The sequence below is a fragment of the Gymnodraco acuticeps genome, unplaced genomic scaffold, assembly GCF_902827175.1.
Source record: "Gymnodraco acuticeps unplaced genomic scaffold, fGymAcu1.1, whole genome shotgun sequence".
Lineage (NCBI taxonomy): Eukaryota > Metazoa > Chordata > Actinopteri > Perciformes > Bathydraconidae > Gymnodraco > Gymnodraco acuticeps.
In genome coordinates, this window is record NW_022989768.1 from 362,019 (window position 1) to 389,628 (window position 27,610).

Consider the following 27,610-nt stretch of genomic DNA (forward strand, 5'->3'; position numbering starts at 1 on the left):
AATAAGGTATGCAGTGTTTTTGAACTTGACCCAAACCAGGGACTAAAAGTGAGCATATTTCAGGCTCTCTGGAATAGATTTACACCTTTCTTTATAAAATATCTCTGTCCCCAAATGTATAGGGGCCCCTGTAAAGTTTTTTGTAAACAAATAAACAAAGGTTATGTTTGTATCATTGTTAGGTGTTTCCTTTAGTGCATTTCCTTCCTCATAAACATTTGAAAAGCAGATTATTGAAAACAATATTTTAGATTAATTTATTGTTCGAAAAGGTCCAATTGCTGATGTGTCAGTTTTGGTTAAAACCATTTTTTTATGCACAGGACTAGTACAGTATATCAAATGTTAGGATAAGGAAAGTAATTTTTAGAATGCATACCATTTTTAGGAATCTATGGGTCCTCCTAACATTTGTTAAATCTTGTTGCCACAGTGTATCTTCCCTATACTTCCACATTGAAATACTCAAGTCATTTCTGAGCGTTCAGAAGTTCTTTGTGTTCCACTTCCCTTTACTGACATGTTGCAAAGACTTTGGTATAGTTGAAAGTCGTGCAATTAGACGATTGGCAGCCCTTGAAGCTTTTTACACTACATTTCATACAACTTTGCTCCTGGATTGGATTTCATGGATAATATGCCGGATCGCACTAAGAAAACTGCTTTATGGCTCAGAACAGAAAGAGCGCCAGAGACCTGCAGCTTTCAGAATTTATTGCAAAAGCAGATTGTGGAACAAGTGAAAGGTTGATAGCAAAATCACAGCCAACCCTCCATCTAACAGGCTCTTTAAAGTCCAACTGAACTTCATTCCTTCCCAAAGGCCTCAAAAACTTGGATCTGAGATTTCTTTCACTTTTATTTTCTCTTGTTACCTTTAGGGCATAAGACATTTGTCTAAAGTGTGAAGCAGAATCAATACTGCAATATCAAGTGAACCGCTGTTAAACATCTGACTGTATTTTCCCTGACCAGCAATTCTGGCATTCACTGTGAGGAGTTGAAAAGAGATCAAGCGTTTGAAAGATGTTGTGAACCCCATTTACATTTTGTACTTGTGTCGACAATTATTAGAGCGTGAATTTATGACAGTATATTTCTAAAGTGTTGGTTGTACAACTGGTTGGTAGTTGCCAATATTCCGCCTTCCAAAACGACTTTAGAAATACAGTATCAAATAGCTTTTGTAGTTCTAACTCAATCAAAAACATGTTTTGCATCTTTCTTTTTACTGCAAAATCAACCCTTTCACCCTTACAACACTAAAAGTTTGCTCAAGGCAGTCATCAAAGGCACTGCTGACCTACTGAATGTGTTCTCTTGCTTCCATCTTTCCCTGTACACCCTTAGATCCACACAATCCTGCAGGTTTCCATTAACTGTACCTTGGTGACACTGACCTGAACCATTGGGATAAAGTAGCTGACTTTAGCTTGTCTGTGAGCAGAATCAGTCTGGAGATAATCTATCTGGACCATTAATTGCGCTGTCATACTTGACTTTATTTTATTCACTGATATTAAAGATTGACCACGGCAGATAACGCCTGGTCTTTGTGTTATTAATTGTAGATTACTTTTCCAGTGGAACTACTGTTGACTCATTTAAATCCACTCTAATGTTATTTCTTATCACTTTGTGATTTATTACTGGCTGGTTTTGGCCCTAAGCTTAGGTTGATTTTTTTCAGGTTCACTGTTGATTTACATATTCATGAGGAGAAGGTTCACTGCAACCCACAGATGAAGCTGGCAGATGCTCCTTTGATAAAAGCAAGTGTTTTAATTACAGTAAATTAGGTATTTTTGACATTCAAACCTTGGAGTATGGTTAACAAGATACTTATCCGTGTTATATAAAATCCTTCAATATCCTAGACTCTTCAAAGGTTAGAAAATGACTTTTCTCGTTGCACCGTTTTTCATCTGCTCTGTCATTGTTTAACTTCAGCTACAACATTTTTGTTATGAAGACATTCGTTCATTCCACTGTTCTCTACTGTGCATCATAAATAAACTACTGTAGATCGTGGAAGAAGAATACATTTAGTACATTCACATCCAGAAAATACTCTTAAAACACATTACACACTATACAGTAACTGTAAAATTAGTACATAATCTTGAGCTGATTTTGTTAGTTATGTAATGTAAACGTTGTGATTCATGGAACCTTGCAACTTATAAACATTTAATTGCACAGAATGTCATACAATCACAATTTTCATTTTATGATGATGAAGGTACAATCTAATTGAATCTCAACCCACTGCATAAGGTAACAATAGGCGCTTTCACACCGGAGTACTTTTCCCCGTACTTTTCCCTTTTAGGTCCGATAGTTCCTGGGATTTTGCGTTCACACCAAAAAGAGAACTTAGTTCATGAGAACTTTTCCCCCCGTTTCAGTCCCTGCTAGAGAGCAGGTACTTTCCTGGGCGAATTGCAAACCACGCCCCGTATAACTCTGAAAAGTTTTGTGAAGCTGCCATTGTATTTGCTGGCATTAGCATTATTAGCATTATCCCAGCGCACCAACGGAGAGATACTAATTTATGGCAACACGAAAAAAAACATGGGAGCGGTGGAGTGATGAGGAGGTGTCGGCGTTCTGGCGATTTACTCGGAAGGCTTCAGTAGAAGCTGCTGGGACTCCCAGCAGCTTCTACTGAAGCCAGTCCCCAAAACCGGGGACTTCCGGCCAGGGAATTCGGGTGGCAGTATATGCCGGCCGTGTCTCAATTCAGGGGCTGCACCCTTCGGAGGCTGCATTTGTAGACCGCATACGTGACTTCCGCCGAAAGAAGGCTGTCCCAATTTCAAAAAAGACGAGACTCCTCCGAAAGCGGCCCACGAATGTGGCCTTCTTTTCCCGATTTGAAGGATACATCTGATGTATCCTTCGCGGTCAACCATATCCCAGGATGCAATGCGCGCAGGGAAGAGTGAGTTTTTTTCAAATGAAATGGCGGTCCGGTCTCCCCAGCAGAGTGGATTTAAAAGCAGCAGCAAGCGGAGGAATCACTAATAAATGTGAGTATTGGGTTTTAACTTACTTTAAATTAACTAACGTCACACACGTCAAACCCAAGGGGCATTAAAACGTCAATTTTCGTTAAATAATACGGATACATACGTGACGTTAACTAGCTAGCTGGACGTGCTGCACTGTTGGTTCACACTTATTTTTAATTCAATTCAGAAGTTTACTAAAGTCATACAGAGATCTTGGCTCTGTTATAGATAAGTTATACTTTATATTACATAAATAGACCAAAGTGAAAATATTTAGACCTGTATAGTCTACAGTACGGTGGGATTTATAAAATGCTACCCTGACGTGTAGCTGTTGTTTGCTTTATTTATTTCTCTGACTGTTAGGAATCGTGGAAAAAGGTAGGACCCAAATGCAGACTACAAAAAGGTAAAGGTTATAAACAAAAGCGAGCTTTATTTAAAAGCTGAAAAACATGGCATGAAAAACACAGGTAGCACAAACACACAACACTGACCGTGACCAACAAGGAGGGAGACAGGAGAGACTAACAAGAAGCGTGACGTGAAGGGAGGACAAACAAACAATGAACCGACAGGGGAACACAGGAAGAGACAAGACTAAATACAGGGAGGGGTAATCACGAGACAAGAAACAGCCGGGCAGGGGAGGCAGAAACACAAGGGCAACAGGTGAACACAATTAGACAATCAGACACACCAGGGAAACTAACGACAGGATAACAAGACACAGGTGGGAACAGAACAGCAAAATAACATTATTCAACTTTGGGACAACATTACGACCTTTGTATTCAGCTCATGCTGCTTTGAGGTAGGGCTAAAAAAAGAGCCTATTTTAATTATTTCCACCAGATTTGATCATCTTTTATTTAGGTTAAAGTGTATTTAATGTATCCTAATCCCATAATAATAACACAATCAAAAATAGACAGCAGCCTTTTGCTTGATTTTTGTTTTTGCAGTGCTGTCAAAGGGATGTGACAAAGGGTGTGACTGTAATTTAATGTCTTTAGTTTTTTTAAAACCAAAACAGTACATCATTTTAAATTATCCTTTAGGGATTGTTTGTCTGAAATGCTTAGAGTTACATTTTGCAATAATCCTTTTGCAACCCTGTGTTTAATATGATTAATTCACTTTTTTCTTTTTTTCTTGTTTTTCTCTGTAATTAGGACAATTCTGGAGAACTTGATCTGCTGGAGAAGGACCCCTAATCTGAAAAGTGCAGAGCGGATCATCAGGACAGAGCTGCCATCCACCTGGACACCCTGTGGTGCTGAAGAAAGCAAAACGGCGATCAGGAACATCCTCCACCCAGACCTCTGCTTACTGCCGTCCTACAGACTTGTGTCTTAATTTCAGAATTTGATTTTGTATGTGTCCTTTCTTTTAATAGATATTTAACAATTATAGCTTGAGTCTGTCTGATTCCCAAACAGCTGCTTCGATATACTTGCTGCACATATAATACAAATAAACAACTCGATAAACATACTTTTGCTGATATTTGTTTTACTGCTGTTGATGTTAAATAACATGATTGATTTCCTCTGTCTCAATGATGAAAGTTATAATAATAGAAGACATGAAGCTGTAGAGAGAGGATGGATATATTCTTACCTCTACTTTGTGATAAGATGAAAATACAAAATTAAATTAAAATATTAATTGTTAAACACATTGTTTATTTCATTTCCTGAGGTTTTAACCATTATTTCCAACATGTGTACATAAGCAGTGGAATAATAGGATATATCTAGGTCATTAAACTGTCTTAAGTTCAGTTTAATTTTATTAATACAAAAATCAGGTCATAGAAAATGTTTAATTGTGTATTTCAGCAGAGCGGAGGGTCACGGTGCTGCTGGACCTGGAGGTGCTGACCTGGTGTCAGTGGGACATCATCTGGGCTGGTTTAGGGGAAGAAGGAGAATAAACTGTTATAAACCACAGCTATGATTAGAACACTAATATTGTTAAAAATAGATCTATACAACATGCTTTTGTTCATTAAAAAAAACATATTGTTTTATTAGTAGGCCTACAGAAAAATTAAGACTTATTTTAAATGTGAAATAATATGATTAAATTACATCAGCTATATATCATTTACTTGTTAACTTACTAATGTATTATTACTGGGGGCTAAAGGAACAGTTTAATCTTAATTACCTAGCCATGGTCCTCTTTATTTCATCGCCGTCGGTGATCTCCAAAAAATGGTAAAAGTAAAGTTTCTGGATCCTTTTCAGCTGAGTTAGCTTGTAAGCTAATTTGCTAGCAGGCAGCTGGAGCAGCGCAACCGAATAGCGCGTATCACGTGACGTAAATACGAAGCTCTCCGTAGGCTAGACCGTCTTATTTCGTAGGTCGCTCGGTCCAGCCTACCCGGTCTACGTGGGCTGGGTCCTCCATGGACCGCGTAGGCTGCGTACTCCGAAGGGTGCAGCCCCTGAATTGAGACACGGGGTGTTTCTCAATGTTGAGGAAGGCTGCTCCAGAGCCACTATTTCAAGCATACTACGTCATCGAGTGCTGCCGAAGGACTGTTCCAATGTCCAGTATACTTGGAATTCTACCGAGGCCAGCGTACTTCGTAGCGAGACATTTCGAGGCTGCACATGTGTAGACTCTGTCCGTTTCTCAATCTCGAGGATGCTGGCTTGGTAGTCGCGTACTTCCTTCAGAAACAAAGCAAGTATGCTTCCAAGCCACGGCTTCGGAAAACGAAGAAGAATGGAACAGGCTAACAACTCTCTAACGGTTTCAACATAAACTGTACCGAAAATAAATACCTCACGATGTCTATCTAATTATGAACTTGCTTTACTTTCACAGAACACATTTTTGGTGATAACAAATGTAACAAAGGCAAACCTCTCCTGTGACAAAATGGCATCCAATTAAATAAATAAAAAAAGTCAATCAAAGAACTACCGGATCTCCTCTCTGGTAAACAAAAACACCCTGAAAACTCTGACAGGAGCACTCATTCAAGGGTACTATGACTATGCTTGCACGTCATGGTACCATAGCACCTCCAAGGCGCTAAAAATAAAAATTCAAACATCGCAAAATAAACTGGTCAGACTACTGCTTGACCTTTCATCTAGAACCCACCTCACCTTTGCCCACTTTGACAACCTAGGATGGCTTAGAGTAGACGACAGAGTACAGCTACTTGCAATGGGCCTGGTCTACAAGATCCACTACACCTCTATGGTACCCATGTACATGTCAACATTCTTCCCAAAGGTCAAGGAATACCATGATCATAACACCAGAGGGAGCTCCACAAATCATGTGAAACCCAGATTTGGCACAAAAAAGGGGGAATACACGTTTTGCAATTATGCCACATCAAGGTGGAACGCTCTTCCCACAACTGTAAAGGAAAGTAAAACTATACTTACCTTCAAAACCTCTCTTAAAGAGCACCTTCGGGGGAGAGCATTGCAAAACTGGCCCCGGTAATGGTACAAATATCAACCTGTCGTACAATGGACAGCTTCCCCCCCCATCTATGTATATACTCGCATTTTAGACTCTGTTACTAACTGTATATCTGTAGACTTGGTATGTCTTAAATGTCCGGTTAGGATGTATTAGAACGAAATCTAAAATGAAAATTGTAAATAAGCAATCTGTATGTAAAAACCACCTGTATGTAAATTGTAAATAAGCCATCTGTATGTCAAATATGTCTTATATGTCTTAAATGATATGATGAATTGGAAATGGGGGACCCTGATGTAAACAAGACGAAAGTCTTTCTCTGGTCTGCATCCCCTTAACAATTGTATGTTTTGAGCTGTACTGTACTGTACCCAATATACAAGCTGTTAATAAACTTTTCAATCAATCAATCAATCAATTCAATCAATCAATCAATCAATCAACAAAGTAACATATTTACCAACCAGTGACGTGCGGTGAGGTTCATGGCTGGTGAGGCACTGACTCTTTCAGAGTTACAAATATTATATTTTGACCTTAATCGAAATATTCGGTTATTTTCAAAAGCTTTTTTAGTCTGATGCTTCGATTTATTTTAAACAGACCATTCAACAAAAGGATACCCAAAATCAAAATATTGGATTGTTCTTTCTTAGTAAGATCCCATTTTCATTACAATTGGGGTCTTACCTTGACTTGAAGATGAAGTCCATGCTATCCTTCTGGACAACAATCTCTATTACTTTTTTGTAAAAGTTCTCCTTATCTTCCTGTAGTTTCAAAAGTCTAGTTTGTTGTTTGCGTCTACCGTCTCTGCGTAGAATAACAGTAGCAACAAGGACCTGTGGGCTCACGTGCGCCCCCTTCAGTGCGGCAGAGGTTATGGCTGCCTCCCCTGGTGCTTTTTTCATTGCCGTTGTATGATGAGACCAGCGGGCCTAAATATCATACGTGAAATAAGTTATTTAGAGACTATGGATGGCGAGGATAAATGTAATAAAGGGATCTACAAACATTACATTGGTGACATACAGTGAGATGGTGCAGGCATGTGCTTAGGGCCCGCTTTCCAGACAGTTTATGTGGGGTGACGCCAGTGGCGGCGCCAGAGATTTTCTCTAGGGGGTGCTGTGGGTTAGCTTGACGTTTCATAGAGGGTGCTCAAACATTAAGGGTTTCCCATTAATGCACCAGCGCTACAGTTGAATTTTCTACTGCAACACTCCCCACACGCACACACAGTGTACCCGCGACTGTTACAATGAAGGCTCGGTAATCAGCTCACGGCATATAGGTGTAAGCAGGGGTAAAGTGCTATTTTTACAAGTGGGGGGTGGACCTCACCTCCTCTAGGGGGGTCCTCACCTCCTCTAGTGGGGTCCGGGGGCATGTTTCCCCCAGGAAGATTTTTTTAAATATTGAAGTTAAAAGCATCAATCTGGTGCACTTTGAGAGCAACATTAAGAGATCTATGGATACATCTCTCAACATCCATATGACACAGAACTGTAAACAGATTTTCTATTTCTTTATAGATATTTTTTAAATCACACACCCTTTTAAAACAAACCGTTTGAGACCCACTGAGATAACTAGACTAAAGTTAACTATCTAAACACTGAGAGCCCTTTACTTCACCTGAGCTTATATCGTTAGCTTGGCTAGCTAGCACCAGATGCTAACCACAACAATCTCCGGTAGAGGCGAGCTCTCTCGCTCGCGCACGCACGCACACAAAATGGCTCGTGCCACACACACACAACACACACACACACACACACACACAACAACACACACACACACACACACACACACACACACACACACACACACACACACACACACACACACACACACACACACACACACACACACACCACACACACACACACACACACACACACACACACACACACACACACCACACACACACACCACACACACAGAGAGCAGAGCTTGAATGAAACACAGAGACCAGAGAAGCTACTTGTAGGCTACTCACGACGCTAGGCTATTATGTGCAGAATCCCTCTCGCTTTCAGGTGGTTTTGATTGAGTGTCCACACGTGGACGTTTAAGGACTAAAAAACGATCCATCTTTCACTTTGCTGTTAGCAAATAATGTGGTGCTCTAGCTAACAGGAAGTCACTCAAGTGTCAAAGTAATTTAGCCTATGGGAAGGTCAAAAATCGAATGGGTGCTGGCCATTGGCCTAATCATATCACCTGTGTTGGCTTTATGTTTTTGGTCAAAAATGTGTTTGTTTCACATTTGCATTGATGTAATCAATAATGTTTCTAATTTAATAAAAATAATAATAATAATAATTTTCGAAAAAAAACAAACATATTTCTTGGGGGTGCTTAGGGGGTGCTTTGGCTCCCCCCTGGCGCCGCCCCTGGGTGACGCATTCTGAGGTGAGGCAGATCTCATATGTGCCTCACCTTACCCCACAGTAACTGGCTTTAGCGCGCTCACAAAATAAGTGCCCGCGTTAAATTAGTGCCCGCGTTAAATTAGTGCCCGCGCTCCAGCCAGTTACTGTGGGCTTACGAGAGGCAGAGCTCGTCCCTGCCTCACTTCTCATCGCTACCCGTAGTTGTAGCGGAGCTCGGCAAATTAGCTGATTTTGACTATAAAAAGCGATTGGAATCACATTTACAACACAGATCAGTGGAGACATTTTATTATTATTACTATTTAGTTTTTCTTTAGTTGTTTTCCCGTTACATTGGAGTATGACTGGTGAGGCTCTGCCTCCCCTGCCTCCCCTGACTGCACGTCGCTGTTACCAACACATGTTCTACGCCACTACATACTTACATTTAAATGTGTGCTGCGTCGGTTCAGCCATTCTCCGCAAGGGTTTTTGAAATTGGTCCGTGCGCAAAGCATTGTGGGGATTTTAAGGACGCGAAGTCTACCCATGTGCAGCCTCCAAATTTCCCCCAAACCAAGGACGCGTCCTCGGTGGAATTCCAAGTATGCTGGAGATTGGAACAGTACTTCGGCGGCAATCGATGACGTAGCATCCTTGAAATATTGTCTTGGAAGCCAGTATCCTCGAGATTGAGAAACGGCCTCTGTGGTCTTAAAATCCCCACAATGCTTTGCGCACGGACCAATTTACAAATCTTTGGCGGAAATAGCACTCCATTTAAGGCGGGGCCTCGCATATGACGCACACTTGCACACCTGTTAGCCTGTTCCACAATTCTTTGTTTTCCGAGGCTAGTAAGGATTCTTGCCTCGCTTCTGAAGCAAGTGACTCGGAAGACATGTGCTACCAAGCAAGCGTCCTCGACATTGAGAAACACCCACGGCCACGTGAAGTTGTTTGCGGCCTGCCAGTAAACCCAAAGCAGAAGAAGAAGAAGTGACGTCAGCTGCTTCATTTGCGTAATCTTCCCTCAGGGACTTATTCCGGTGTGAACGCAATCTGCTCTTTAGTTCCATGGGGGAACTAAGTGCTGGGAACTAAGTGCTGGGAACTAAGTAAGGCAAAGTACTTGGTGTGAAAGCGGCTATGGCTATCAAATGGTGCATGCAAACTGTGAAACTGGGAGAAATACCGTCACCTCAGTGTGACTCTATTGTTTGCATTGTCTGATGTCTAGCTAGCTGTTTCCTGTTTCCTGTGCAAGTACTTGATTAACTGTTTCTGAATTGCATCATATTCAGACACAAAAACACTGTGAGGAAATGCATTTCATGATAATAAAATAGGGTTAATAAGTCTTTGGAATAAAATATTTTATTACAACTCAGGTCAAATGTGAGGTCTAATTCAGCTCAGAGATAGAAAACAACATCAATTGTGTTTAATAAAAATCACCTTAATATACAGTTCACATTAAGAGACTGTTTTCTATGTCATTAGTATGTATCTAATGCAACCATCTTTAAAATATGTTGTAAGGCTTGCAACCTACATTAAAGATGCATCAAGTATTAAGAACAATAAAGTTAATAGATCTTTTCCCATTAACTGCACTGTATAAAGTTACAGACAATTATTTACCGTAACTATAAAACGCTATGTTCAAGCCTGTTTTTCAGGTCTCAAGTCAGAATCAATATAGATTTTTATTTTATTTTAAAGTAAATTCAGATTGAACATAGTACAACAATGTAAATTATAGTGTCCGTCCAAAAACAAACCATTACTTATAGTGAAAACCACCCTTGAATGATGGGATCAGAGACTAAAAGCTTTAGGAATCCAAACTATAACATATAATAGGTACCCTGTATCAAGATTGATGCAAAACAAGTGACATTTGACCTTTTTAGAGAGGTTTAGCAAAAGAAAACCACCTCTGGAGTCATTTGGGTGGAAATGGGTGTATCTGCCGTTTCTCTGGAACCCATTGGTCGATTTTGATGATTGACATCTCTTTTGAACCGTTAGAGCCAATAGCATCAAAGGGGAATTTCCACATACACACACGTTACCATTGAGAAGTCAGAGCTATGCGCACGCAGTTTGCTAATCGATATATTGTTTTCGCAGATACGATAAGTAATAAGGGTATTTTAACGTGAGTTCTGTGCTAAGGGTGTTAGCATTTTTTCGCTCAGGGCTAATTCAGAGCCTTTGTTATTACCCTTATGTTTCGTTTTGCTAAAAATTGTTAATATTGTCTGATAGCTGAGTTTCTTCCCGTTAAGTGGGTATGACACATTAATAGGTTTTTAAATGTTAAGAAGCCCTCAGACGCTGTTTCTTGCAGATGTTGCGATTTGGGGCTTAACAGAGAGACAGTTAGGCCTACATCAGCAAAGATAATGAACCCCTGAGTGTCTCAGTTGAATACAACAGCAAACACACTGTTGTTTAGAAATGTGTTGTATACGAGACCAATCCAAGCAACGTGAATCATTTCAGTTCAAAACTCTAAATTGCCGCTCAAAAGAAATGTTACATCACCTCCGTATTATGGGCTCAGAACAGTCTCATAATACACACATGCACACAGAAGGATTCAAACTTGTATTTCCGGATCCATACTTGTGTTTTTCAATGCACACACAAATGTATTCCGTTTCATATACATGTAAATAAAATCCAAATACAGAAAAAAGTTTTACATATGTATTTTTGATCCTCACTTATTAGTTTCCCGTTTAAATCCCCTGAACCTGCAAACACAAACAGCTTTCTGTGCACGGATCGCTTTGCATTCGTGTGTGAGTTTTTTGAGACTCCCCTGACGGTCAGCCGATTCCTACTTGTAATTTTTTCTATCTATAGCCAATCAGATGTCTCCTTCATTCTAAGCCAATTTGCGCCCGCACGAGGGTAAGATTACTTCATATACGCATTTTGCGCAGTCCGGTCAGCTCGCTAAACAGAGGGCGGAGCATCAGGTGATCGTGCAGAGCAGCGTGTCTCCATCAGACTCAGCAGCTGATCTGATCTCTCTCTTGCGTCCGGTTATACTTCACTCGCGTTTATGTCCAAATCGATCAGATCCAGCTCTCCTGATCGGCCTTTATAGAGAGCACCGATCAAACTATTAAGAGTGAATATCGGCCGATAATGACCGGCGGGGCTCCCCCCCGTTAACAGTTCACTGTCTAGCACTGGCTTCGTAGTGCACTGATCGATTAGGCTAAGCTAACTTGTAGCTGCTCCCTCCACACTCACAACAACTTCATACAGACATAAATAAAGCAGCTGTATTCGCCATACAGGAAACACACATTTAAAACGGTTTTGCCTGCCGTTTTTGTGTACGTGTACAAGCATTCATCAGTGGTTCGGAAAGTGGCGCTGTACCTTAATAATATAAAGGCTTGTATTTGCGTGCATTTCCTGTTCAGAAAGTGGCGCTGTACTGAGAGTGGAGGGTGTCCTGAGATTAGCGCCTGCAGGCAGGCTCCATGGAGCTGTCAGCTCCGGACTGCGCAAAATGCGTAGGCTACATGAAGCGCTACGTCATGAACGCAAGAAATCTACCCTCGTGGGGGCGCGCTCATGTGATTGGCTTAGAATTGAGGAGACATCTGATTGGCTATAGATAGAAATAATTACAAGTACGAATCGGCTGACCGTCAGGGGAGTCTCAAAAAACCCACACACGAATGCACAGCGATCCGTGCACAAAAAGCTGTTTGTGTTTGCAGGTTCAGAGGTTTTAAACGGAAAACAAATCAAAAATACACATGTAAAACTTTTTTCTGTATTTGGATTTTATTTACATGTATATGAAACGGAATACATTTGTGTGTGCATTGAAAAACACAAGTGTGGATCCGGAAATACAAGTGTGAATCCTTTTGCGGATCATGAAATACAAGTGTGAATCCTTCTGTGCGCATGTGTGTATTATGAGACTGTTCTGAGCCCATACCGTATTCCTCTAAATGTACCTTGAAGCAAAACAACAAACACATTACAAACCCAAAATGAGAGTAATGGTCCAATCTGGATAACTTTTGCAAATGTTCCTATGGCATCCAATAATTATTTCTCACCGGTAGGCAATCAGGCTTTCTGGTGAACATACAGACAATATATTTTATGAAGACCAACAAACATATGAAGCTATACTCTCCAATCATTTTCACCGAGGCGTGAAGCTTTGTTTTGTTTCAAGATATTAAAAAATAATAAATACAATCCTCTGCACAGATAAACATTTCACCTGACCCTTGGAGAGAAAGGAGCTGCAGGTTTTGTGTTCTCAGAATAATTGTAGTACTGATTGAAAAAGGGTTTGCAGCTTCAGCTTGATGAAGTGAAACACTGCTGGCAATAATTATAATCAGGTGACACATCTCTAGGCAAATTAAACATCTTGAAAACATATTGTCATTTAATAAACCCTATACAAATATAGATTTTGTTGGCAAATATACAGAAATAGGATGTTTTGATCAGCGATTGTGAATTAAAACCTTTTTTGAGTAAAATGTTCAGTGCGTACAGTATTTTACTGCCATGGGCTTTCTCATTAGAGCAGAAACAACCTCATACTGTATGTGACCATCAAGACTTTTGGCTTCTCTGTTAAATTCACTGAAAAAGTCTTAAGGACTTAGCCATTAAAGAACAGAAGAGTCCCACACCCAACAAACACATTTAAAAAGACTAAAATAAAGTGCTGACAGATATAGGACTTGTCTCACTGTGTCAGCTTATACTCTGAAACATAAACATTCTCAAACAGCATTTGACATACTCACTGACATCTACGCATCTTTTTAACCACTTGATGATTTTTATATCGACTATCATTGTCTTATCGTAAGGCTTTTGTTTGAGCCATGTGGTTACTCGCTTTACTTTTTGGCACCCAACTGTGACTGCTAGTGTCTGGAAACAGAAGAAAAAACAAACTGTGAACAAAACAACTGCTTCCAGTAGCGAATTTCACAGTGATATTTTTAACATTTCAAGATTTAGTACAGTTATTATTGGAGAGGGGGACAGAGGAGAACATTAATAGGAGTGACAAGCCTTTGCAGAAAGTCAGGGGGAGCTCACACGGCTGGAGTTCAGGGACTGCATAGCGGCTACTCCTGTTTGTAAGGGATATACAGTAAGACTGTTATGTACATGTGCAACATTTTATACATCCACTCCAGTAATGCACACATTATTTCACAGAGATGTTCACAGGCACAGCTGGCTACTGATAAGTACAAAGACTTCAGCTGCTTTCTCCAGGCTTCAGCTGTTTACTGTTAGCTGTCGAAAGAACAACCTTCGGAGCATTGTGGAACATTTCGTTCACAGATTACAGTCTGTTCGGTTCAATGCATGTTCTTGCTAGACATTATGATATGTGTAATGAATAAGTAGTTCAAGACACATTATGTAAATACATTTTCAAAAAGTTGCACGAGATTAACAGTGGAGTCTTTTTATGTTTTATCAGTTTAATTAGCTTATCTTTTTAGCACTAAGTTGAGGGTTTTAAAGCCCTTTAGCTGCACACACAGTGAAGGTTCTGCTGCTCCTTACTTCCAACCGGATTAAAATGGTTTGAACCTACAATGCCATCCTTGGAGCCCTGCTCTCTTGCTAGTGTTGCTATAAATTCCAAAAGTTGGCTCAGCAAAAGAGAAGATGCCATGCAGTTTCCATGTACACTGTGTCCTACCTGAAGGCTGTACGGTATTCAATATTGTGAGTCAGTATTTTCCTAAAATGTAAGAATCCAGGGAGGAAGCAATGGAATTCAATCAGTGCAGGAGGTTAGAGAATAATGTCTCTCATATAGCTTACGCAGAATGGCCAACCCAGTCTCACGGCATTTTGTGTTATTGTCACGACATTTAATCTATTGATTCGTGTTCACCAACACGATTTTCCACTTTTTTTTCCGTGTCACACAGAACGATTTTAAAAGCAATGTATTTCTATTGGTAGTATGTTTCGTGCCTGCAGCACGTATTTTTGTCCGTTCGGGTCTTGGAAGACCGTAAGCTGTAGGGTTCATAAAAACATGTTCTTACTCAATATCAAGCCACGATTATTGTTTTTATTTTAAATCGTATAATGTTGGACTTTTTTTGTCATCTGTGAGGAAAAGAAATGGAGCCTCAGAATACTGAAATCTGTATTTTTTTAAATCTTTTTTTCCTTCTAATTTGTTATTCTTTTCTAAATAACACACTGTTATTTACTCACCAATAACACACAATTATCCTTGTTTTTATTTATTTGTTTAATTCCATAATCTCTGGCTTTTTTGGCGTCCGTCAGGAACTGAATTTCAAAATAAAAATAACCGGAAACAGACGTAGCATCATTGCGATACACAGCCACTGAACTGATTACCCAAAATCCTCAGCTATGGTTTAAGCTCGCTGATTGGATGTTTTAGCCGCAATGCATGTAGAGATATGGTGTTAATGCGATATTAAATCTGAAAAACTTTTAAAAAAAAAGAAAATAATACTTTATTCCGAGTGTTCTTGCTTTTCTCTTTGAAAGTCATCACATAACGGCATTGTAATACACGGTTCGGCTGCATTACATATTACTAGGGCTATCAAACGATTAACATTTTTAATCAGATTAATCACAGCTTAAAAATTAATTAATCATGATTAATCACCATTCGAACTATGTCCAAAATATGCCATTTATTTATGCATATTGTTGTGGGAATGGAAAGATAAATGAAAGAAGGCGGATATATCCATTTAACATACAGTATCTATGTTTATTATAACATTTTTCTGCGTGTCAAAATGAAAGACAACCCACACACCTATCAATCATCAAACCGTGGGGTCTTAATTCATTACGTGTTGATTTCAATCAACGGGGGAGTACTTCAGGAAAGTCGGGGGGGGTGGCTAGTGGAGTACTTCGTGACCACAGAGTGTGAACGTTGTGATCAGCTGTTTTAGCGCAGTTCTCCAGTGAAGGGGGGGGGGGGGGGGGGGGGGGGGGGGGGGGGGGGGGGGGGGGGGGGGGGGAGTCTCCCTCCGTAGCCGGTTGGCGTAGTTTTGGCACAATTCCGTTGTACAGACCGACGTTAACAGCAGCCCTGTCTGTGCACACGGAGACCGACTCTGTCGTCCGGTGATCTAACCGCCTTCTGGAAAAGCTTCACAGGTACGTCGGTACGCAAATGCGCTTTGTGACACAAGTGACGGTACGCATTTCAGAGAGATTACGCACATAACCTGCGTACCAGTTATGTGCACCCCTGTACTACAGCAAAAGTATTCTCCGTCGGGACTTCCTGCAACAACACCACGCCGTTATCAAAGATGTTCTATTGAGAAGACGATCACTACGTGACAAAAGTTTTCAAAACCGTGGCTACTGAAATCAATCTTACTAACTGCTGTCTGTGCAATTTACTCCGCGCGAGTTGGCAGACTTTATTTTGCTTCCTTTAACATCATTTTTCATGGTGGGGCTAAGCCATTTCTTGGTATGGGTGTAGCCTACCCCAGCCATACCCTGGCGCTGCCACTGGTGGCACGTATGGGGCGGGCCATTCTGCACATGCGTTAAATGCGTTAAATATTTTAACGCAATTAATTCAAAAAATTAATTACCGCCGTTAACGCGATAATTTTGACAGCACTACATATTACAGATCTGCCGTAGTTCTTTATTTATAAAGCCCTGATGAGAAGACCTTTGGAAAAACTGGAAGAAATGCCGCCGAAACTGAATACTTGACGTGGATCATAAATATATCAACAATTAAACAACATCTTCAATCTCTTCACACAATACGTCTCCGTGTAGTATCAACACTAATTCGGCTGACTTTTACATTTGATCCAATTGGTAGATAGGTTATATTTATACCATAACGGTGCACAGCTGATAGAAAAGGACTTGTAGTTTTTAAAGATATTACTGATTTCCTTTGAATATAAGAATGTAAATACTGAGTCTGAAATAGTATAGCAATATGCTGTAAAATGATGTGAAAGCATGAATAAAACTACACATCTTCAGATGTTGTACATACATAAGTGTCCTACACTAATAATACAAAGTTATTATGGCTGTGTGTACCTTGTGTGCACCGCCTAGTGGTTAAAGCACGTTATTGAATTATTGTTGTTATGTGTTATATTTGATTAAAAAAATATTAAGAGTATACTTTCATAGGGGGAAAGTAGAAGGTCAATGATAGAAATATAGAATATAAAAAATCAAGAAGATACTATAAGTGATCTCTACAGTAAAACAGTTTAGTGCAGGGTGTACAAAGATATTAATCTTTGTGCAAAACAGAAAAACGAATTAACCTTTATTTAAACATTAAATAATACTTTAGATTAAGGTCTTCTTTTAAATAAGAAAAAAGCTTTGGGGGTATCACAAGATAAATATTAAGCCTGACAAAGTACTTACCGTCTAATATAATGCTTTCCTGCAATGTTAACTATGTTTAAGCACTTATTTTAACTGATATTATACACATTAATTATACTCTTATGTATGTAGATAGTATAAGAAATGTGCAGAATATGACAGTTTAATGGTGGAGGTATACACACATAATGATAGATGTCTTGTAATGTACTGTTGAGGAACCTGTGACCCAAGTTTTTCATTAATTGCATAACTACACCATAGTTGTGTATATGATATGTCAATAAACCTTAGAAAATCTTGAAATCATGAAAGGGATGTGCAAAATAGCCATAATATACAGTCTTTAATTAACTATTAGTAGAGAATAACGAGTAATGACTATACTTTATTACTCGTTTCCATTCATGTCAATTGCAGATACATGTTTAGTCTTCTCAAGCACCAACTATCAAATATCTCTCCTGATTGTTGGCACTTGACAATCACCTTCCCTGCATTTTACTCAGGTGTAACTAAAGTCTGATTTAAGGGTTGTTTATATTTCACATCATTAATCAGAATCTGCAAAGTAACTCAAATAAATGTAGTGGAGTAAAAATACCAGGTTAACCTCTGAATTGTAGTGGAGTAGAATTACAAAGTAACAATGAGCTGTCATGTGGGTATATATTAGTGCTGCGCATTATGGACACAAGCGATTTTCACCCATTTATTAATTATATGTTTTACATTTGATAACACCAATGTGTTTAATACTGGCAACTTCTAATTGTGGGAAAAACGAAAACGTTCAGTAGAGACGTCCCATAGAACATTTTGCGAAACACAATAGCCAGCATGTGTAGTTCTGGGGGGGGCGTTCAATTCCAGTTTTGGATATTCTGGCGTGGTTTCGTTCCATTTCAAAAAGCTGTTTGACGCTCGCCGTAACCTTGGCTCACTGCCACTCCAACATCCAATCCCAGAGCTTGAAGATTAATCACGGGGACAGTAGTCCTAAACGATAGCTGGGGATTATGGGTAGTGTAGTGTCTTCGGCCATCCTAAACTCAGAAATGTTTTTCGGATTTAATATCGCATTAACACCATATCCCTACATGCATTGCGGCTAAAACATCCAATCAGCGAGCTTAAACCATAGCTGAGGATCTTGGATAATCAGTTCATTGGCTGTGTATCGCAATGATGCTCGAAATGTCCCTTATAGGCCTACGTCTGTTTCCGGTTATTTTTATTTTGAAATTCAGTTCCTGACGGACACCAAAAAAGCCAGAGATTATGGAATTAAACCAATAAATAAAAACAAGGATAATTGTGTGTTATTGGTGAGTAAATAACAGTGTGTTATTTAGAAAATAATAACAAATTAGAAGAAAAAAAAGATTAAAAAAAATACAGTGATCAGTATTCTGAGGCACTGAGCCCCATTTATTTTCCTCACAGACGACAAAAAAAGTCCAACATTATACGATTTAAAATAAAAACAATAATCGTGGCTTGATATTGAGTAAGAAGATGTTTTTATGAACCCCACAGCTTACGGTCTTCCAAGACCCGAACGGACACAAATACGTGCTGCAGGCACGAAACATACTACCAATAGAAATACATTGCTTTTAAAATCGTTCTGTGTGACACGGAAAAAAAAGTGGAAAATCGTGTTGGTGAACACGAATCAATAGATTAAATGTAGTGACTATAACACGAAATGCTGTGAGACTGGGTTGGAATGGTAGGCAAAAGCCATTTGCTTTGTAACCTACAATCACAAATTGGATACCATGGATTTAGGCTACTTTACATTCTTACAGCTACGCTACCCTTCATTGTCCAGTGTTATATTTAATAGGGTGGGGTAGAGTGGTTCTGAAGGTGGACATATTCCTTGTAAATTGGACTTATATGGGTGAAAGCATTGCTTGGCCTCAAGGGGGAATGCTCAGTTGACTTAAACGCAGCACTTTTGCTGCAACTGCTTCTTCAATTCGCCGAGCTCTTTTGAAGCAGAGCAGCAGTTCCAGAATGAACAAAGAACTTGTGACTAGATGGAGAAACAAAGACAGACGCAGACAGATAGAGACATACGGGAGACAGATAGAAAATGTCTGTGTTGTGTAAGGATGGAGCTGTTTAAAACAGATGTCACTTGCTTCTCTTACAAAGAAAGACAGTGTTATGTTTAAATCCCTCTCTCTCTTCATCTTGCCTTCTTGTTTATATTGATCTTTTTGAATTTTTTTGTAAGTATTATTAAATCATATATTTTTTTAATATTTTTGATTTTTAATCCATCCCTCGGCCCTTTGCTATAGTAAATGTCCTCCCATCTGTCTCTTCTATCTATCTATAGCTGTCCTATCTGATACAGGCAAAAGGAGCCAATAAATAAAATCTGGGCATCGTTTCACTAACAACAACACTGGCAATGTTAGTGTGACAGCACGACAAGGACATATACTATTAAAGGTTTTAATAAATAACTTCCATGGCAATATACCAGTTGATTAAGATAAATAAAGCATTGTTATTGCACTCACAACTAGACAATACAATTCCAGTCAAAACATTTAACATTTTAAACTGCACATGGAGAGTTTATTGATTAAGATACAGTTCTCCCTGGAGGAGAGAGCAAGAAGTACTGTCTGTTAAGGAAAAGGAAGGTCAGGAAAGTACACAACAGACTGACCACTAAAAATCATGCTGATCACAGGGAAAAGTGCTGCTCTGCAACAACTTTCTTCTCCTTTTGTACATGACTCCTTTGGGAAAACTCCCTTGGTAGCAGTATTCTGAGGCCAGAAGCACAGACAAGACCCCAGTGAGATGCATTCCTGCACTATGAGGTTGAAAGGGTCTCTTACAGAATAAATGAAGGGGAAGGGTGAAAAAAAGAGAAACAAAAAAACTTTTCTCACTGAACTTGACATGGTCAAGTCACATGGTTTTTAATAAACAGTTTAAAACAGATGAAATGTTTGTTCAATTGTTGTCCAATTATAACTATTGCAACTTGTTTCCTCAGCATATCTGACATCTCTGTTACCTCAATCTGATCCCAGCATCTTAGAACAGAAGAACATCCGACTGTGCAGTAATGACGGGGAATTGGTTTGTTACTGCATCTGCGGTGTTCTCTGGACGACCTGCAGCATTCTGACTTCACGTCCCTGCCCTCCTTAATTCATAACATCTGCTTATTAGAATTATCCCACAAGCCCGGCTGAATTCCTTGAAGCCATTAGCGGTGGTTGAGAATGGTTTGGGCTGGCCTCGGCATCGACTGTAATGACAAGGACAGGGTGCCAGGGGGAATCAATGCTTCTCTGTGGCTCAAGAATGGAACTGTAACAGCAAGACTGCCCCTATTGAGTGCTGGATGGCCGTCTTTTTCAACCACTTAATTGATCACGGCTTTATTTATCTTGTCACAAGACTTTAACCTAATTTGTTTTCCATTCGCTCACAAAGCACCTTCATTGAATAACCATGTTAACATTCCACAGTATTACATTTATTTTTTCCCCGTCTCCAAACACACTTTAGACATTCTGTCTGTGCTAATTTGCATGTAGCAGGGGCACTTTTAAACTTGTGTTATTAATTATCATATCAAACATTATATATATTTTTGAAGGCACGCACACATCCACTGTGTAGGCTTTTCATTAGAGAATATTCTCATTGTATGTGTTTTAATGCAGCAGAGGGAGTGGAGGGGCGGAGGGCTGAGATTAATTCCTCTCTCTTTGTTCTTTCTCAACAAAGCAGAGGTGCATCATGCATACCCTCTTAACTCTGCAACGATGCAAAGATGTCCTCGTGATCGGGTGATATTTTTTACAGCTATACGCGCTGCATTTCCATTACATTTCTATCATAAAATACCGTCCTCACTGTCGTCAACTTAAATGAAATGTCAATACTTAGTGTGTGGAATGGGGAGCGTGGAAATGGGCTTAACACTGGGACCCATAAACATAAAGTTTAATGCCGCCACCAAAGGAAAGGCCAAGCGCAGCATAGCTTTACAAATCAAAGAATAATAATCAGAGATTTTCTCACCCAGCCATCTCAACAGCTTAATATAAATAAGTTAGTAGCACCCTCTTGTGCGCTCTCATTTTCTAATCATCACCAATTTCCTTCCCCTGCATTTCATTTTAGTTTGCATTGAGCACTTTTCCTTTGCTTCCATTCAAACTACACAATCCTCCACTGAACATCTGTTGTACATTATTTTCGTCCAGATGAAGATTCCCCCACACAGGACCTCTTTATGGGCTCATTTGGTATTACCAAGGCTCTGCTGTAAGTCAGCTGACTGCTGTGAAGGAGACAGCCCGCCAGCACTAGGCAGTTATTGCCTTAATATATGAACCCATGTTGGGCACTTTTCAGAGACAAGTCAGATGATGCTGTGATTGATTTTACTGTGCTTTAAGTGTTAACTATTAACACTACTATAAGTGGAATATGGTCATTGGTGTACATCACTTTGTCAGAAGACTCTACTCAGTATTCTCTCCGTCCTACCGTTTTATAATCGCAAACCTGAAATTAATTTAATGAAAAACAAAGTAATTAAGATTTTACATCATAACTTACTAATTGTGTTAATATATTGATGTGATTAGTTGCTTAACAAATAAATGAATGGCTAAGTAAATAGATAATGATCAAAGAGCTGAGATGAGTCATCCACATAATACAGCATTGTTTTTCCCTCCGGAGTCTAACCACCAGTCACAAGATAAACATCATGTTCTTTCGTTACATACACAACATTTAGAGAAACGAATGTTGTCCTGTGATGTCAAGGAAGAGTGCATACAGTGGTATCTCTAAGGTAATTAAACAGAGCTAAAGGTCTGCTGTGTCTGGGAGGGCTTGGCAGGGCTACACTAATGGTAAAGCTGATTAAAGTGTGTTTTATCCCCCTAATGAAACTCATCTTCTCAGCCCCTAGAATACAGACAAGTTCAACAGAGTAGCTTTAAAGTCCCATGGAGACTTTCTGGACTATGCTGTTATACATAGCTTTTTACGTTCATCGTAGAAGTTAATTTACTTTGGCTTATCAATAGAACCATTACTTAAAGGTATACTTTAATTCACAAGACGGGTTGTCCAAAGCAGTGAGTGCATTTGCGCTCTATACGAACAACATGTAGATCTCATGAAAACATGTTTTACACACAGAGGTAAAAACTAGACTGCATTTTTCAAAAACACCCAGGGCTCTAATTTCACGATGGCACATGACTGAGCTTTTTGCTGACAATGCCACATGGTTGTGAAGAGTTTTATTTGTCTTTTTTATGTGATGAATCACTATGAAATGTACTATGTTTGATTTCAAAGGATCGGGCGCAGTACGTAGGAAGGTGGCATGATGATTAGAACTGTAAATTCACAGCACTGTGATTCTGTGTTTGAATTAGTGTACATTTCACGTGCTCCACTTTCCTACCACACTTTAATGACTAGCAGTTTAGCTTAACTGCAAATGCTAAATTGCCCTTAGACATGAAAAACATTGTCTATCCATGTGTGCTATCCCTGTAAAAGAATAGTCTATTGCTTATTTAATGCTAACCTTGCACATGTGAGGCAGGTATAAAAGATTTTCTTGTAACAGGTCTTGTCCAAAAAAATTGAAATGTCTTTTTGTATTTATTCATAAATGTGTTTGAGGCACTGCCATCCAGCAAAGATTGTGCACTAGCAGGTGTGAAATGAGAAACGTAGAAGTGTCAGCACCCTCTGAAGATGTCAGGAAATGGCTGGTGGATGCCTCATGAAAGCTTTAGCGCAAGTTCAATAAGGAAGACCTAACTCGAGTCACTCACACGTCACTCTATGGCTCCCTTCCCCCCTCATTAAATATGAGGGCGTCACGCCTCAGCAGCCAATCGCTGCACATGCTAAATGCCTTAAATACCTGCTCTTCCTCCCTGTCAGTTGTCATTGCAGATGATCACACGCAATGGTAGTTGCAATACAATACTGCTTCTCGTGAGAAAAACCGTAAGAAACAACTAGCTCAAGATGTCCAACTCGGACAATTCGGAACACGAACCTTCTCTGGAAGTCTCCGATCCCGGTTCGGCTCCCCACAGCGGCTTATCAACAGAGGAAGACTTCCTCATCGCCCGGCTCCTGCAGCAGGGCTTTCCCACAGCCCCAGGCCTCACTCTCTCTCAGCGGCGATAGCTCTCGGACCAGGTCTCCAGCGTAGCTCCCCAGTCCGGGGCAGCAGCTCCAGCCAGCTTCCCAGAGAGCAGGACGAGGCCGCAGCCGCGGAGGTAAAAAAAGGGCAGGAAGTCGAGCCCTCCAGGATCCCGTCCCCCTCCAAAAAATCCACCCCTTCTCAGGCTCGCCAGTCCGGGAGCGTCACACACCCCTATGGAGAGTAGCGCGGCCGGCTCCCTGCAATCCCTGGCTAGCTCCATGATAGCTATCGATGCTCGCCTCCAGGCTCTGGAAGACTCCGCCACAGGAGCTTCAACTTCCGTTGCACTCAGGTACTAGTTTTTAACGAAAACGTTTGCACTCGACCCTTACACAGGGTTGGGTCGTAACGGAATACATGTAACGGTGTTACGTAATCGGAAGAAAAAGAAAGAAAAAAAAATAAAAAAAAAAATCAGTACATTCAGCTGGCGTTACATTTGAAAAAACGAGTAAACTGAGTGCAGTTACTTTCGTAAACCTGAAGTGAATACTTATTGGAATTATTGGTGGAAAGTTTCCTCACAATGTAATATTCATTACCGGCAGAACCGTGTGCACAGCGATGCAGCGTATCTGCGAGCGAGAGATGTAGCGTGTCCGTGAGGCCCCGCCCCGCACGCAGATGAGAGAGAGAGAGAGAGAGTTCTCTTTCAAAACATATTGGAAGGTAGAAACGGAGATGTTTAGATAAAACGTGGAAGATAACGTTTATGTAGCATTTATGTATTGTCGAAATTATGACATTCATAACGGGATCAAATCTAACTGAATGGCCTGCTGCTGCCGAATGCATGGGGCAAGTAACTGGGAAAAGTTTTAAAAGTGATTACATCGTTTCAGATAATAAATAATAATGATAATGTATTCTATTTAGGGGCGCCTTTCAAAGCACCCAAGGACACCTTACAATGCATACACTTTTCCAAGGAAAGGTTTTAAGACAGTACAAAGAATGCAGTCTGGGTGAGTTTTTCTTTTTATGTACGGTGCAGATGAGAGAGCTGTCAAGAATGACACTAAAATGTCGTGTTCGTGCTCTTCATAAGCCATTAAAACAGTAAAATACTTGTCTCCCGTTCACCAAAACATACCCATCTGTTATGGAAAAGAAAGTATTCTAAAGAGAAAGAAGAAAGGAAAAGATAGAAAGAAGAGGAAAAGGAGAAAAGATAAAAAGAAGAGGAGGAAAGAAGAAAAAGAAGAGGAAAGGAAGTATTCTAAAAGTAATCTGCCACCGGTACCGGCGGGATCGTGGTTAGTTTCCGATGCGCAGAAGAAAATCTGGCCCACCCTATATTTTTACAGGCCCACCCTAAAGTAAATTTCCGCCTACGCTACGGTCCGCACAGCAGCAACAACCAATCACATGAATCTCTTGCCCCCGACACACAAAGCAATAGCAATGTTAAAACTAAGTAAACTGGAAAGGAAAAAAAAATCCCCAACAGGCGAAAACCTACCAGTTTCACCCACTGTCCCTGCCTCCTCCCTCCATGCCTCGCTCCTCTGGTTTGTATCCCGGTAGATGAACAGAGTCTGATCATACAGCACCGGGTGATTCACTACCGCTATAATGAATTTTCCCTCACATTTTTGGAATATGAGGAATTACCTGCGTAGTCTCTCCCAACATACACGCGGTCTGATTGGCTAGCGCTTGTACCGGCAGATTTGCATAAACGGGACTTCATTGGCTGACGCTCCTGCCGAGGCGCCAAAAGTTGAACATTGCTCAACTTTTTGAAGCGAGCAACGCCAGCAAACGCTCCACGTCGCTTCCCAAAATACAGTTCTACTAAAAGTGACGTCACCCCATTCAAAGTGAATGGGCAGAAGCGTCGGAATCTGTAACGCACGCCACCGTGTAGACGGGCCGTCACAGTGGCTCTGCGCCAGAAACATAAAAAAAAAAAACATTCTGGAATATCACCCCTCCACTCCCATTAACATCCCTCAGCTAGCAGCTGCGCTATCTACAGATTCCGTGTTCGTTGACTATCTCCCGTCAGGGCTCTCCCAAGGCTTCAGGGTAGGAGTCCTCCCATCTCCCACAGTGACTTTCGTAGCAAGAAACTTACAGCCGCTAAAGAACCCAACATAGTTTCCCAGCTCATCGACAAAGAACTTCTCAAAGGATATATAATCGGTCTTTTTAGCTCCTCCCCCTTCTCAGTGTTCTGTTCATATCCCATCGGAATAGCCACACGTAAATAAAAGGCTGATTTTCGATCTGTCCGCTCCCTGCTCCGGCCCATTCTGCAGCGTCAATAGCATCATCCCTCCAGATCAGTTCTCCCTTCACCATGCCTCAGTGGATAATGCAATAAAGATGATCAAGTTCACAGGGCACGGAGCTCGGCTCTCCAAAGCGGACATTACCGATGCCTTCAAATCATCCCCATTCATCCGTCTCAGTGGAACTTGTTCGGTATTAAGTGGGAGTCCAAACTCTATCTTCGCGTTCGCACGACCTTCGGGTGCAGAAGCAGCCCCTGCATCTTCAATTCCTTCTCGGAAGCGCTCCATTGGATCCTGCTGAACATCGTCAGAATCCCCTCCGTCCTTCACCTACCGGACGACTTCCTCCCCATAAACCCGCCACAGGACAGCTCAGGGATCTCACTGGCCAAGCTTAAACACTGCTTCAGGAGTGAGGTGTCCCTCTCTCCAAAGAGAAAACGTTAGGTCCCGTCACACGCTTAGAGTTCTTAGGCATCATCCTCGACTCCATAGACATGAAGGCGTCTCTCCCCTCCGACAAATCGCAGCGCATCCAGGACATCACCAAGTCATACTGCGAGCAACAAGTTATCACAAAACAACAGTTGCTCTCCCTTCTCGGACACCTCAACTTCGCCATGCACGTCATCCCCCAGGGGCGCTCGTTCATCTCCCGCCTCCTGGACGCAGCATCAGCGGTCGACAACCTCCATGACTGCGTTTTCTTAGACGAAGGCTGCCGCTCAGACCTTCGGTTTCTGGTCCCTCCTGCTCGCCCACTGGAACGGAATTACTTTATTCTACGATGGCCTCGTGCGTTCCTCTGACTCAATGAGGTCTTCACGGATGCCGCCCATCCATGGGTTTTGGGGGGTTTCTTCCAGGGAGAGTGGTTCGCAGGGTCATGGCCCCGTCAATTTCTACCTCAAGACGGTGGTCCTCCTCCGCCTTCACAACCTTCATTCGTCCGGACATCAGCGCCGTACGGGCTTCCCAAAGATCTCTCAGACCCTAACTATGGTAGTTATACATATAACTGGTGGTGGCTCAAACACATTCACAAGTATACATGTCTCACTAAGGTTCCCGATATTCAAAACTGCATTCCTGTCCTAATTCCGCGGGCCCCGCCCACAGGGAATAATGTCTCGTCTCACGCCGCAACTACAGGTAACGGGCTTCATCTCCGGCACACAGGTATTTCATTCCCAGGCCTTGCTCAAACGCATCAGTGTAAAATGTATTTCCTGCAGTCCGCGCGGACTCGGGCCACCGTACACTCCGGTGTCAGTTACAAAACAAAGGAAATAAAGAAAAATATATATATATATATATATATATATAGCCTGCGAAGTCAGGCGTGGCGGAAGGCCACCGTACACTTCGGTGTCGTAGCGGAAGGCTACCGTACACTTCGGTGTCAGTTACAAAACAAAGAGTAAAGAAAAAAGATACATATATATAACCTGCGTAGTCAGGCGTGGCGGAAGGCCACCGTACACTTCGGTGTCAGTTACAAAACAAAGGAAAAAGAAATAAAGAAAAAAAAAAAATATATATATATATATAGCCTGCGAAGTCAGGCGTGGCGGAAGGCCACCGTACACTTCGGTGTCGTAGCGGAAGGCTACCGTACACTTCGGTGTCAGTTACAAAACAAAGGAAAGAGTAAAGAAAATATATATAACCTGCGAAGTCAGGCGTGGCGGAAGGCCACCGTACACTTCGGTGTCAGTTACAAAACAAAGGAAAAAGAAATAAAGAAAAAATATATATATATAGCCTGCGAAGTCAGGCGTGGCGGAAGGCCACCGTACACTTCGGTGTCGTAGCGGAAGGCTACCGTACACTTCGGTGTCAGTTACAAAACAA

At 41.0% G+C, this 27,610-nt stretch overlaps 1 protein-coding gene across 7 annotated transcripts in view; it reads left to right on the forward strand.

Annotated features, from left to right (window-relative positions):
* LOC117548077 (protocadherin-9) overlaps positions 1-27,610 on the forward strand; it is a 213,989-nt gene that overhangs the window by 37,161 nt on the left and 149,218 nt on the right. Inside the window, exon 3 of one of the 7 annotated variants that reach the window (XM_034219130.1) lies at positions 4,190-4,698. The exons of the other annotated variants lie outside the window; for them this stretch is intronic. Within the exon in view, the coding sequence (XP_034075021.1) occupies positions 4,190-4,231 (42 nt within the window). The 3' untranslated portion in view covers positions 4,232-4,698. Of the gene's footprint in view, positions 1-4,189; positions 4,699-27,610 lie in introns of those variants that run through there. 7 annotated transcript variants of the gene reach the window in all.